At 38.5% G+C, this 15,144-nt stretch overlaps 1 protein-coding gene across 1 annotated transcript in view; it reads left to right on the forward strand.

The window, feature by feature from the left end:
• The window catches only part of LOC134789691 (atrial natriuretic peptide-converting enzyme), an 88,274-nt gene that overhangs the window by 43,237 nt on the left and 29,893 nt on the right, over positions 1–15,144 (forward strand). Inside the window, exons 6-10 of the mRNA XM_063760297.1 lie at positions 709–841; positions 1,643–1,795; positions 2,273–2,491; positions 3,735–3,882; positions 4,351–4,532. Of these exons, the coding sequence (XP_063616367.1) occupies positions 709–841; positions 1,643–1,795; positions 2,273–2,491; positions 3,735–3,882; positions 4,351–4,532 (835 nt within the window). The remainder of the gene's footprint in view (positions 1–708; positions 842–1,642; positions 1,796–2,272; positions 2,492–3,734; positions 3,883–4,350; positions 4,533–15,144) is intronic.

Here is a 15,144-nt window from a genome sequence, read left to right on the forward strand (position 1 = left end):
CTTTAAGATAAATTTATACAAGTATTACATTTGTTGACATATTTTAAATACACCATATTTTTTTTAATTTTTCATTGAACATTTAATACCTTTAAAATTATATTTAATGTTACGTAATCGCTTTTTCATGCCGCGCGCGTTTCCCGAATATGAGGCGTTGAAAAAGAAGTATAAATAGTGGAAATACAGTTCTGCAAGTGTGGAATGTTTGATTGAAAATATCCTCCTCTTTTATAATATTAATTTTGGTTTCTTAAATATTAATACTTTTTGAGATATTTGGGAAATAAGAAATATCTACTTCTTTCTCCCTTTTTTTGTTAATAACTTTTGTAATTTTTTGTGTGCTAATACACGCTTCGAATACATTTTTCTAGACATCATTACGAATCTAATGAGGTATCACACGTATTTTTAGGAGTATTATCTATATTTTTCACCGTTTTCCGTACCTCGAATAGACTATAACGCCGATAACTAAGAGAGTTTAAATTTGAACCTTAACACTATCACGATAGTTGCTTTTTTACGACATGGTTACTTTGGTACGCGACCGGCACGCGACTAAAGCGCCTCTCCATAAAATAAACAAAGGTTTTGTTTTGAGGCCTAAAATCATTTGAGAAAATGCATACTAGGTATAAAAACTTATTTAAACTGGCAATTAAATTGTTAAATATTACACGATTTATTCGTATTTGGGACCAGGATCTGGAGATATATGACGCCGTGGTGGATGTGCGGTGTTACGAGCTGACAGCGTTGTTCCTCTGTTCGCTGTTCGTGCCCAAGTGCGGGCCCCTGGGCCACATGGTACGCCCTTGCAGGAGCCTTTGTCAAGGTTAGTAATACAGTATAGATAAAAAAGCCTCTAATTTCTCAAACCTCCTGAGGGTCGTGAAGTTGGAATCTCGACATAGTGTGAATTTTAATTCTTTTGTGCTGAGCGTTCCGACTGAACATCTAGCGACCTTCACCAAGGAGGAGTTTTGGCCGAAGGGTGTCAAGTTCCGGCGGTTCCGCGGCCGGCTCCCTGACACTGCGGGGTTGCGAACTGCATCGCAGCCATAATTGTGTTTTTAGTTTTAAGATATATTTTGTAATAATATGTATGCTGGTTTTAAGGTATTTATCTATGGGCCAATAGTTGCCTGAAAATAAATGTTTTCATTCATTCATTCAAACACAGTTACTAAAAATAATACACATCCGATGAAATAAAAATAAATAAGAATGTATGGGAATCCCTTTTTACCTATAGGGTATAGGCCTCCTCCATGCAAGTTTTCCAGAGCTCTCTGTCTGAAGTTGTCATCCAGTTTGAGCCAGCGACTGCCGTTAGGTCGTCTGTCGAGGGCGTGCGCGGCTTTCCTCTACCTACTATATCCATATGTAATCCATATCTGTCTCCAATGATACACGGACTGCTAAATAATTTATTAACTTTACAATAGCTGGTAAAGTTTTATATTCGGGCGACATTATCTCTATTTCCTTACTATAAACCAATCAAATGAATTAATCGGTATTAACTTCACATTTTTAGTCAAGCCCGGATGTGTAACTGTATATTGTATTTTTTTAATAAATCAATGGAATCCTACCGAGTTACTAAATTGCCAACAAAACTATACTCCCCCAGAAACTATGCGTCGCTGTGGCTTCTTCCTAGAAGTATTCGGGCTGTCTATGCCCGACTATCTTCAGTGCGAGATCTTCCCCGAATCGACCGACACCGATGTTTGCCTCGGCAACCGAGAGGTGAAAGAGGCGAGGTTCCGCGCTGCAAAACCTGGTAAGTGGAGGCTACACATATAAGGCTACTTTTTCGTCTTCCGGTTGGATCGATTGAACGGTCGATGTATTTCATTTTAGGTCCAAACCGGGAGGTGAAATAATTAAGCGAGGAAGTAGGCCCAAACTAATAAAATTATGTGCAATAGTTATTAGTCGTCATTGCGAGATATTTGCTAAATTCACCAACACCGGCATCTGTATCGGCAAGTGAGTCTGACAGAAGTGAAGTACTGCGCTGCATAACCTATGGAGATATTAGGCTGTAGATATTACCTTGAACATGTAACTTCAGCGGAATATACTCCTTATTCCACCGACGCTAAATGGCCTCGACCTCGGCAAACTAGAGGGACAAGAATTTATTTTTAATTTTTTTTGAGTGGTGTTTGGACTACCCGTTTATTTCCAGTACGTAATCCCTTAATTATGTCTGCTTCAGTAACCGATAACGCTACGACAAAACATATTTCCTCAGTGTGCCCCAGCGGCTTCCAATGCGACGTGAAGCGCTGCATCCCGCACGACTGGCGCTGTGACGGCCACGTTGACTGCCTCGATCGGTCCGACGAGCTCAACTGTCGCACCTGCAAGAAGAACGGCGACGTGCACTGCGGCAACAACCACTGCATCTCGCAGAGCCACATGTGCGATGGCCATTCCGATTGCCCTTGGGGTCAGGATGAGAGGAACTGTCGTGAGTATATTTCAGTGATATTGGGCTCTTTCAAGTATTCCATACAGTATTGGTTATCAAATAATTGAAACGCGGGGACAACGTCCAAAGGTTATTTAAGTTACATAGGCGATGTCAAAGGCAAAAGAACTCTATTTTTTCCAAGTAAGTAAAGAATCGGAAAATCTTCGATGCACCGTTTGCGCAGCAGAATGTATAAATGCTACAATACAAGCAGCATTAAATGGAGTAACTGAAAATAAGTGCATAAGGCGTTAAGATAATTATACCACAGGATCAATGCATCATTTTTTGACATGAAACTTGACTTATACTTTAATCTTATCTAATTATCTTTAAAAAAGTTTACATTGTAGGTATGTCTGTTGATATAGGTATAGCACTTACCTATTGCCTTTTATTAACAAAATAAAGGACAAAATCAGGAGGAAATTTGGTATCGAAAACCATAGCACAAAATAAACATTATATTTTCTTCATAATTAGTGGCATTGAATAAATAATGCCACAAAACTTTCTTTTGACGACCATTTTGGGGATTCCTTTCAACCTCGTAATTGCGTATTGATAAATTGACGGGCCCGTATCATTGGCTCCCTACACAATTCTAAAAATTTTCAACGATGAATGCTGGATTGATTTGTGATGTAGCAATGCGGGTTTTATTTGTGAATTTTCTTTTAATTAGGTACCAACAACCAAAACAAATTTGTTTTCGAATTTTATATAATGATATTGTTGAATTCGATGTACGAAATGTTTTCCTATATTATCCCGCCACCAAGGAAATAATTTTCAGATTTGTCATATCCATATATTTTGTACCATTGTACCATTTTGTTACATAATAACACAATCATGTATTGAACTGACATCCCTTTAAATCTACATCGAAATCCATACAGAGTTATTTTATTTGAGTCCTTCTAAAATGAATAAGTTGTCACTGATTTGGCGGCGACAAAGTTTGGCAGCGCGATTATAAACGTCATATGTTCATAGAAATTTGGCGTTTATGATTGTGGTTCCCACACGCTTGCTTAATCTGTGGAGAGTAAGGTGACAGTCTATTTCCAACGACAGCTGCACTACTGTTCATTTTACTATGGAAATTGACAATAACGCCGACGCGTTCACTACCAGTAGTGCAGCTGCGGTCAGAAATGGAATGTTACCATTAGTTTAGACGGACTCTACAATCTACATACTATCTTTAAAAAAAATCCTCAATGCCTTGTCGTAGTGCGACTAAGCGAGATGAACGGCGACGTGGGTCGCGGCGAGCTGCAGGTATTCCGCGCCGGCAACCAGTCCTGGTTCCCGGCCTGCCTCAGCCCGCGCACGCTAGACGAAGGCACGGCCACCAAACTGTGCTCCATGCTGGGATATTCGTAAGTTCCATTACTCTTGAGCCCTGATCAGGGTTACTGTATTGCCTTGTTTGACCATCGTGCTAGTTTCTTAGGCTTTTATTTATCTTTTTTCTATCCGTATTTTCAATAACATTTTCTGGGTCAAAGGAGAATTTGGCCCTTGTAAAGGCTATATCAGTTTTCTTACTAGATTTTCTTTTAGGAGCCTCTGACTTGAAACTCGTACTCGTCACCCACTTGAACTAGCGCCGGATAATCTAAGTTATGTTTTTATATGTTAGATACTAAAATAACAGTCCGATTGGCCTATTTACTACCCAATTATTTTGCTTTTATACTAAAATTGTACATCGGTCGGACTAATTGGAAAATTCAGTCTGTTATTTTTATAATATGTGGGTTGCCAAGTCCGGCAAGTCAAATTTTGTGCCTTATATTACAAACAATCCGGTATGATTTACTAAAATATTGCGTAAAATCCTTTAGGCACATGAACAGCAGTGCCACGGTCGGTGGCGCCGGACCGCGCGCCGGCCGCATGCACGGAGCGTACACCGGCGCGGCGCGGCAGTACAACTCGTTCCTGCGCAGCGAGGGCGGCCTGCTGCGCGAGCTGCGCGAGTGCGGCCAGGACACCGCACATGTCAAGCTCGTCTGCAACCAATACGGTCAGTCACTGTTCTTAATAGTAAAGCTACAACACATACAGTTCATACGACTTTACGCCAAGCGCGCATCAATCGTATCAGTTTACCGGTCATGCCTTTAAAATAATACTTGAATCTTTGTAAAATCGGCCACTGGTATTGGTTTCTACAAGTACCTACCTTTAAATTCTTGGCATTTAATCCAAGCATTTAAGGATAGTTTCTTGATAGAACAACGAAAAGTGCCTAAAGGAAACCGTAATTTTTGACTGAAGGTTGGGGACAGCTCCAAGCCCACTGCACAATATATATAATTTAGCAGTTGTAAATAAAGGCTTACTCCTACTAAACGAAAGGATTTGACGCCTATGCACACCGGATGCGTGTGCGCAGACGTGCACGTGCACATGCTCGTTGTAATATACAGATCTTTATAAGAGACGGCATCGGCACACCGTTTGCGTGACGTGTGCGTGTACACTTGTACAGCTCCAACATTTTTATTTAGAGCACGTCTACGCACACGCAGCCGGTGTGCTCTGGTCTTATGTTTCTATACCTACATAATAGAGGACCTTTAATGTTCCTTTACGATATGTTTTCAATCAAACCAAATAGGGCAAAACAACAGAAATCAAGTTTAGGTACCTAACGGTCAGTCAACATAGTTACCTGAGTACACTAAACGAGAACAGCTAATCGATCATTCAAATTAGACGTTACAAACGAAACAATTCCAAACTAACCACGATCCTAATAGTGCAAACTATGCAATAACTACAAAGCAATGAAATCCCTGAAATCCATTGGGTTTCCAGTAAAATTCCGTGATCAAATAAACGGGACAACAGTTTGTATCGCGGTAATGGCGATGGCGCGCGGGAGCTGATCACCCGTGAAATGAAGCCGCGGCCAGGCCTCCGTCACACGCTCAAGGCCACGCGCTATATGCCTACCGCTCGGCGTATCGTCGACGATACAACCGACAGAGGGCCGCCGAACGCCCGCCTCAGCGCTCGCACCGCATTGCACCGCGCGTTTCCCGCGCTTATGCTTCGAAATGCCGAAACCACGTAATTATTGTGCAGTAGATGGGTGAAAAAGTCAAAAAAACAAAGGAAAAGGCCTATAATAAAAATTCATCTTTTTAAAGGTCCCACCTGAAACGTTTAATAATTATATTGAAGGGTTAGAAAAAGTATTTTTAAATAATTTTGACGACGTAATAATTAATCGGCCTGGTAGCACCGTATTACTTTTAAAAACCGTTGATTGTCCGTTGCTTTGCTCCTGGATATTTATTAAAATTATTTACGCGATTTAGGATACATATTTGAACTATAAAATTTTAATAACAGAGAATTCCGAGAAGTGAAAAAATTATAAATCAGTATATTAAAACTAAAACATATTTGATTCGCAACATTCGTTTTATTACAATAATCATCATAGGTAGGGTAGCTACAACCCTAGCGCATTCTTACCAAGACGCGTTGGCACGTGACTCGAACGGCGGGCAACACAGTCTCGACTCTTTGTGCGCGTACTTATGGTACATTTCTTCTTGTCCTGAGCAGCAGGTATTATTATTAAGGTTTTGTAGGCTATTATAGCGTAGGTATTTTTGCTTTTGTTTGGGAATGAAGTATCTGTTACGTAGTAACTATTTATTAATCTGTGCCGCGGCGCCAAGCGCGCTGCGGCCACGCCAGAATACCCGTATATAGTAGACAGAACGAACAGTTAACCTTCTAAGCAAGTTTGCAATTTAATTTGGATACTAGTTACACTTCAATTTGAATAATTTCATTGTAAACTAAAGTTTAAAATGAGCCATTTTACGCCGCTCCATAAAATTTCTTTTTATGGGTAATCTTGGTAGTAGTAGGATATAAACGTGCAAGATAAACTTTTTTAGAAGCAACATGTGGGTAATTTTTTATTATGTTTTTGTATTAATTACATAAAATTTAAAAGGTTTCATCAGTCAACTTTTATTACATTCTGCTGCGGGAGCGGGTATGAGTGTTTCTTTTTCAAATTGTTGCTATTAAATATAAATGATTTATTTTATACTGATAATCCTAGTAAATTTTTGAATGGAACAGAATCCATGAAAGTGTTGTAGTTACACCACCTAAATTCTACTCATCATTATTAATGATGTTGTTGATTTATTTATAAATAAAAACTTATGATACGGTTGTAAACACTGCTCGGCCATTTGACAACTCATTTAATTGTTTACAATATTACGACATTTTCAAATTAAAACTCGTTTTCGCTAACTGGCTGAGGGATTGAGTGGTTAATAAGTATTATGCTTTTTATGCTTAAAGGCGGGACGACTTAGATACCTTAATTAATAACTGGCAGGAAAAAGCTCAACAACGGGAGTCGTGGAAAACAAGGGGCTCTAGGCCTTTGCCCAGCAGAGGGACATTATATACAGGCTATATAAAAATGCCTGGTGACGCAGACTAGCCACGTCATTTTTCACATCTTTTTAATTTCAATTAGGCGTACCTGTGATCGTAATTTATTTGCAAAGTTTTCGCTATCCATTTTCTAACATCGCCCTAGTTCTATTAAATTTCGCTAGGTAAAAAATCAGCAGCCCTATCAAATTGTCCGCGCGCCCGCTCGCTTTGACACTTGTACAATTCCACATTTTCTGGCAGTCGGAAAATGCAACGCTCATTCGCTGTTGTCAGCGCGCCGGCCGCTGAATGCCTTTCGGCGGAATATCGGAGGCATCATTCCAATCGCTTGATAGACTCGGCCATATCCATCGATCGGCCGGACACAGTATAAGCACATTCTACCTTTAATAGGTAAAGTACTTATACTCTTTACCTTCACTTTTGTACGCTGTTCACGAGGACGGATTACGCTGGTTCTCTCAAAAAGTCGTCTCGCCTGCGCTTGCGTTACCAATGGGAATTCGTGGCCTGCTGTCTGCTCGCCGGCAGCTGTCTGGCCTGGCCCTGGGTTTTCGGCAGGCTAGAATTTCTGTGTGCCAGTCAGTTAACTATTTAGTATAAGTAGTTGCATTTTGGCTCTGGTTTCTGGTTATTAACTTTCAGGATTATGTTACACAAGCAAACACAGTGGCTTTTCGAAACTATGTATTATAGTTACCTACTTCTAGAAATTCATTTTAATGATGATTTAACATGTATTATGAGATTTATAGTTCAATGTAAATACAGAAGCAATAGGAGCAGAAGATGATCATTTAAGAGTATTTTAATAACAAAACTTCCGTGAGACACAGACATAAATACCTATTAGGTACTGTTTCAAATATTTTTTCCAATCAGATCTCGGAGTTTTCTACGGAACACCCATTTTCTTAAAAGTACTATACTTGAAAGCTTTCAATATGATCAAAATCAAATCTAATCTTTCAGTATTTCCATACCTACGTTAAAACACTCTGTTGTAGGCAATCCATTACTGATTATTAAAGCTAGGTCAAGCCTTTACACGTGTATTGTCCATACAACCACCGAACATTTAATCAATAGGTACTCACCTAAAGGCTTATTCCATCACAAACCCCAAAAAAACAACAACCAAAAACAATCAACTCCACCAAATTAAATTAGGCCTCTTTTCGCATTAAATCAACAATAAACGTTTTTATTCCATTATAAATCCAATAAAAACGAAATCACAGATCATAATTGTATTCCATCGAACGATCTCCATTACGGGTTTAGTGCCGGGTGAAATTGAACCTTGTTATATAGTCAATAAAGGCGTTGTTAGGCGACACCTGACGTAAAGTGGATTGTTCCCGGGTCTGCTATCTTCCGAGTGAATCGGTCGTTATTTTCTTAAGTTTTCGTGAAATCGAATTATAAATCGAATCTGATCAGCTTTACTTTATCAGAGGTTTCCGAGTCGCACTTCGGGTTTTTATTACGTTTTGATTTTACATATCTGATCTGGTTATCGTACTTGTTTATCGTCGTATCGAGAACACAATCCCCTTATCGTAAGTAAGGGGATTGTGTTCTCGATATAATTTAAAAACAATTAAAACAATATTTTCGCTTTCGAATAAAATGCTCCAAGCCAAGTCACCCAACCAACAGTCTATAACAAATGTAATCAGGTTGTTGCATTAAGTAAACATTTTTTTTATATTACTTTAACAAAAAAAGTCTAAAAAAACCACAGCTCCATTATTTTAAAACTAAATACATAATCGTATTGATCAGTCAAGTGAGTGCTAAATGCTGAAAGTACAAGATACATTTTTTTTAAATATTTTTAACCCTTAAACAGGCCTGACGCATTTTTTACTTTTGATTGCTGATTCAGGTAGGTAATAGCTTTATAAGAAAAGTAATTTCTTGATTTTTTTTTATTATCACTAATTCATTTAAAAAAACCTGGTGGTTTTTATATGCCCACTGCCCATTACCAATGGTGCTACGTGGTCCTTATATGGCCACTGCCTTGTTACAGAGTAATTTTAAGGGTAAGTCACGTGCACATCCCATTTACAATTCCGTTACAAAATGCACTAACTGCCCGCACTAGCTTGGCTCACGCGGATATCGTGGCTCATAAGATTGACCGTTGTATAAATATTTAATTTTAAAACCAAAGGAAAATATATTACTTTTGTACTATGAGGGTTCAGTCATACTAATAAATCTTACCCTTAAATATCATGTAAACTCCCTGCAGGGCAGTGGCCACATAGAAACCACATGAACGTGCCTTTAACGGGCAGAGGGTTCATACGAACCACAAACTTTCAGAGCGGATATTTTATCAGAAAACAATAACTAAGGCAAATTATGGCTTACTACACATACATTATCTAATAATCTACCAAAATAATACAACACAAAATACGTACAATATTTATTTTCGGCATAACAAACATTTACGGCGGGAGAAACGTACATAAACTGCCATTTGTTGTCGATTTGAAATTGACAACTAAAATGTCAAAGAAATTTGTTTTGACACCTCCCATTTTTTTACGTTCGGAAATCACCCACTTTATAGACTTTACGGCAATGACATTTTGCGGTCGTTGTATTTACTCTGCTCGTCAAAAAAAAATCATTTGTTATGTGGTACCTATAGATACACTACCTGTTTAAGGGTTAAATAAGTTTACTTACTTTCTCGGTGAAAGAATAGTTGCATATTTTTTCATATGTTAAACAACAATATAGAAAATATAACTAAAAGAAAAATCCTAGTCGTACGATAGGTATTCGCAATTACTTATTACTACAAACGTAGAGGTTCAGATTTTTTTTGGCAGATGTTGATGGTATTGGTCTAAAATTTAGATATAAATAAAAACATTTAATACAAAAAAAAACTGTATTTCTGAGTGATTTTGAGTGGAGGAGCATTGATACAAAAGTACTTGAAAATGGATAAAAAAAAGTTACATCGGGTAAAACTCCCAACTTTTTTTATACCGACCAAAATGAAAATTTTCGCCAGTTTATAAAACCCATCCAAATGTCCCTTAATTTAAAAATTAATTACGTCAGAATAATTCAAAATAGAAAGAAAGAAATACTGAAAAGGCTAAAAATAACTTTAAAATATAATGTACTCGTATCTTGTGCAGGATATTGTTTGTATGAAATCCTCACGGCTCGTGTATAAACTGGAACAGAAATGCCAGGAATTTGGCGACGAAAGAGCGTGTAGAACGTTTATACAATCCAAATAAAAATAGGCAAGCACGTTATTGCATGAGCGCTTAAGGGGAGTCGGGTAACGCAGGAATCCATATAATTAATATAAACAACAGAACAACAACCGCCCAGATTCGATTTTAATAGACGATATTGATTTGGTTTATTTAAAGACATGCTGGTTTTGATATCGTTAAAATGAATAACGGTAAACGAACTTGGAATTATTCTTCAGCTTCACTAACCAAACCACTTTACTACTTAGGTCCACTTTCATTCACTAACCCCGCGGTTAACCGGTAAAATCTGGAGTTTCCATGGTTACCAGTACAATTTGACACTTGGTTAACGGTTTAACTGCTTAACTCCGGGTTAGTGGAATGGTGCAAGTGGGCCTTAGTCTACTTACTTACGCTCAACATTTTACTATTTTAATTATGTTTAAGTAACCTAACAATATAAATGGAAAAAATAAAAGCTGTGGAGTGTAAATACTTAAGAACAGTTTTTTCAAACGAAGTAGGTACCTACTACCTAATACACTACCGTCGCGTATTCGAATGCTATACCTACCTAACAAGTTTTTAGTTACCTAACCCAATAAGAAACATTCAAAAGAAAACGTTTTCATAAAATCGTCATTGAAATTTAGTTTAAATGGATCTTGAGACAATATTGGAAACTATTATTAAGCACCTATTAATCAAGTTGTTCAAATCGCCAGAGGCTCCATGCGCCTGTGCTCTGAAACTTCTTATATATTAAGACGCGTACACGTGTATCATCCTACACGAGTTGTGCAAACCTTTCGAATCTCACATAAAACCTTTCTCAAATTGTAAGAGCTCCCGCACACAACAGGCCAAAAAAAATCAAGTATTCTCGCAAAATTGTAAGGGTTCCCTTTTTACATTCGTCTTCCTTGTCTCTTTGTTGGCGAAAAATAAGTGTAGGTATCACGTTTGTAAAAATCTGGATCTTATGTCTCCGTGTATTCTAGATAACATCTTAAGTATTTGTCCGAGGTCCGCCAAACACCGGAAAAGGATAAAAATATAACACTTTAAACTCTCGCGTTTTGTACACATATTTAATTACACAAACGGGTCTACCGCGATATAATTTCATTGTTTTTACCTTTAATTCCGACGTTTCAGCTGACAACAATGAAATTATATCGCGGTAGACCCGTTTGTGTAATTAAATAAGGGTAAAAATGTCCATGTGCCGCTTTTTACATTGCTAGTTGTGCCTTAAGCGGCACAAACCGCCCGCGAGCTGCTAACGCTTTGAATCAAATACTACAGGTCGGCCGCGGAATGCCGCTACACTGCCGTTTACATAGTTGCGGCACTTGCGGTAATCAATAGTTGTATTGCGATCCAACTTTCAATACAAATTGGAACTACAATACGAACAAAGTTTACAATACGCAAGTTGTTGGAACTGATAAGTACTTTAGAATACGAGTAATTCTGATCAAGATGCTTCTTATGTTGCAAATTGTATAGTTAGTTATGCAAAAATGGCTTTGTAGAATTTCACACTAGGTTTTTGAAGTAAGTACTTAAGTAAGTACAGTCAACTGTAAAAATATGGGTGTACAAATCATCTCAAAAATATGTCCCATAACTCTTATGTCAGTGAATCAAGAACTATTATATGGGACATATTTTTGAGTAAGTTGTCTACACCCATATTTTTACAGTTGACTGTACCTACCTAATATTACATAGGCTTAAGCAATTCCCCCTATAAAATATCGCAGTAAAAAAACTACTTGGTTTACACACCGCCTTTTGTAAATAGGGGTATTCAAGAAACTACAGAGTATCAATAATCACATACATTGCCAAAGATAAATTAAGTGATCATACGATAGAGAAAATAAATCGATAATCGCGCTACATGGTAAGAAATCGGACTATTGTAGGCCCAAATTTAAATCACTTGTAATAGTTGTTAACAGTCAAATAACTAATGTGCCTCAAAGATAAATAAAATAACTGGGGTCCTGGCTAGGATGACAATCCTACATCGACAAATCGCTGCCCCTGCTGTATTACAGGGTTCTATGTACCATTTTCAAGATAGTTGAAATTCGACTTAATGTCATATGACAATGTTCAAATTTCAGTTCGATAAAAGTGAAACATAGAACCCTGTAATATTGGGGCAGGGAAATGCCAAACGAAAAGAAATAATTTGTCGGCATGATAGATGCTACTAAAAGTCACGCGACCATTTCCATACATTATTTAAGTTTTCTATTAACGATTGTCATCATGGCTAGGTCCTCTGATGAGAAGCACTATACATTTGTGTGTACGTAAAATCGTCCACGGTCCGTGAACCGTAATGACGCCGAGTGAGCGATTCGTTTGGCCCGGCTAATGGCGTTCGAACGGTCTGCGGGTTGTAAACACCGCAGCAACCATTAAATCCCTCGTTTAGGTTTCAATTTGCAGTTAGTGATTTAATAACACCGCATAGGTACAATGGACCCATTAAAATAAAATATACCAACATTTATTATGTATAGTCGAAAGTTTTAATTTGTGAACCATTTTGTACCTTGTCACAGTGACAATAGTATGAGGTCTCTAGTGACTTTAATATTGTTTGTCACTGTGACGAGGTACGAAATGGGTCATAAATTAATACCTTCGACCGTACTCTTAGCGACCTTAGCGTACTCTTCGCTGGGAGAGGTAGGTACTACTTAGTCGGCCGTGCTAGGCTTTTAATACAGTAAAATTATACATTTTTTTTGCGTCAAATCCGGTAGTTCTGATTTTTTGCAGACTTGTTTATGATGTTGGCCCAATGAATAATCCAAGTTTGTGACCTCGAGCGCCGAACGCAACTTTGTCAAAAATCGAATAAACCGCAATTTTTTTTTAGATTTGGGCGATTATAACCCTGCTAGTTTTTGATAGTAACTTCCTATGGCGTTTTTAAAGTAGACTAAATTTGCTACAATAAGACACTAGAATTATCTCTGTACATCTAATATTTTCCGAGATAAAGCCTTTCAAAATGTATAATTTATTCGAACTTGTATTCGTAGGCTAAGTAAGTGCGGTGTGCTCACATGCCTGCAATGTTCGCGAACTTTTACTAACAAGATCGGCTACATCAGCCACTTGCGAGCACACCAGCGACAGCAACGGAGTTGACAGCAGTCGCCGTGGCCGAAGTCGGCCGTGGAGTTATTATTAAGTGCAGTGAGTATACACTTTTGTTCTCAGGCGATGCCGGTTGGCACAATTGTTTCTAAGGTCAATCAAAGCTGATTTGGCCCGGTAGCCACAAGATCGTACCCAAAACAGGGTTGACAAAGTTGCGTTCGGCGCTCGAAGTCACAAACGTGGATTATTCATTGGGCCAACATCATAAACAAGTCTGCAAAAAATCAGAACTACCGGATTTGACTCAAAAGAGCCAGGTTACAAAATTCGACAAAGTTACTGGATTATTTTAAGTAGTAAGAAAAAATTTCCTAGCGCTTGAATCATAACCATATTCGTACATAAGTGAAGTGACCTTTACCTTCTCGCTAACTAAATCATTTTCATTCATTAAACGTTTTAACCCCGAGAGTGTAATCACGATTATAACAAAGTTTGATATCGAATAAGGATCGAACCCGCGCCCCCTTGCGGCTTGTTCATTACCCAAATGTGAGTTAAACCCTGATTTAGTGCTTCAAGACAACGAGCACCTTTTAAGCATAATATATTACATGTAGGTCGCGCTGGACGTTGATTTAAATTAAATTTTACTCCACAACTATTTTAATTTTACCCCCAGAGATTAAAAACGCATGTATGTAAATGCCCTAACTTTTAACACCCCGAAAGCCAATATTTGAAACCCTGTTCGTTACACTTATTACGACCTACCTAACAAGCCGGTATCCTACAGTGAGATATTTAACTTAGTGTATTTGGTACGGATGAGAAATAAGCGCCTATGTGATACAAAATCCGCCCTGAAGTAGGTACAAAATACTGAACGCAGTTTGTGAAGATGTGTCGATATGTACTTACTTACTTACTGCTGTGGCGCAACGACCCGAAGTGGATCTTGGCCTCCGACACCAGAGACCGCCATGCTACTCTGCCCAAAGCCGTTTCTGTCCAGTCGACGGCGCCAAGTTCGCTAAGGTCTTTCTGCACTTTGTCTCTCCAGCGGTACCTAGGGCTTGTCGTGATACTCGTTATATATACCGGGTGTGGCCTGTAACATGAGCAAAAAATTAAACTGTAGGCTGTACTCCTCATACTGACCAACATTTGTTCAGCTACTTTTAAAAATAACTTGTGGTTTGATTTTTATTACACTTTAAAGTTTATTCTAAGACGCAATGTATTGCGAATTTTGTTATGTTTAAGGCGTGACAAGCAACGTCAATCACAATAATATGGCGTGGCGATGGCGTCCATTGAAGATAATATTTATTTTGTATGAAAAATAGGGAGTCTAAATACTTCACAATTTTTAAAAGTTGTTGAACAAAAGTGTCACCGTTTGAGGAGTACAATCTATGTTTTAATTCTTTGCTCATGTTACAGGCCACACCGTGTATAATATATTATTCATCTCGATTATGGCTGGTTTTAGTGTCACGCGGACCGTCCGTGCGGATCGCTCCGCACCGGACCAATATGTATTAAGTTCAGGGAGCGTTATAGGGTAAAGCTGACGGGCGGACAGCTTTCTCATACAATTTGGCGGTGCGGAGCGATCCGCACAGACGGTCCGCGTGACACTAAATCCAGCCTATGACAGTGATTTTTAAATTTTGCTTGTTATATTGTCAGCGTACAATTTCCTCCCGCGGACGCTCCGGCTGTGGAATGAGCTCCATGCCGAGGTTTTCCCGAGGGTCTACAGTATTGGGTTCTTCAAAAAAAGAGTGTACATGTTTTTAAAGGGACGGCAAC

Source organism: Cydia splendana, chromosome 4, assembly GCF_910591565.1.
Source record: "Cydia splendana chromosome 4, ilCydSple1.2, whole genome shotgun sequence".
Lineage (NCBI taxonomy): Eukaryota > Metazoa > Arthropoda > Insecta > Lepidoptera > Tortricidae > Cydia > Cydia splendana.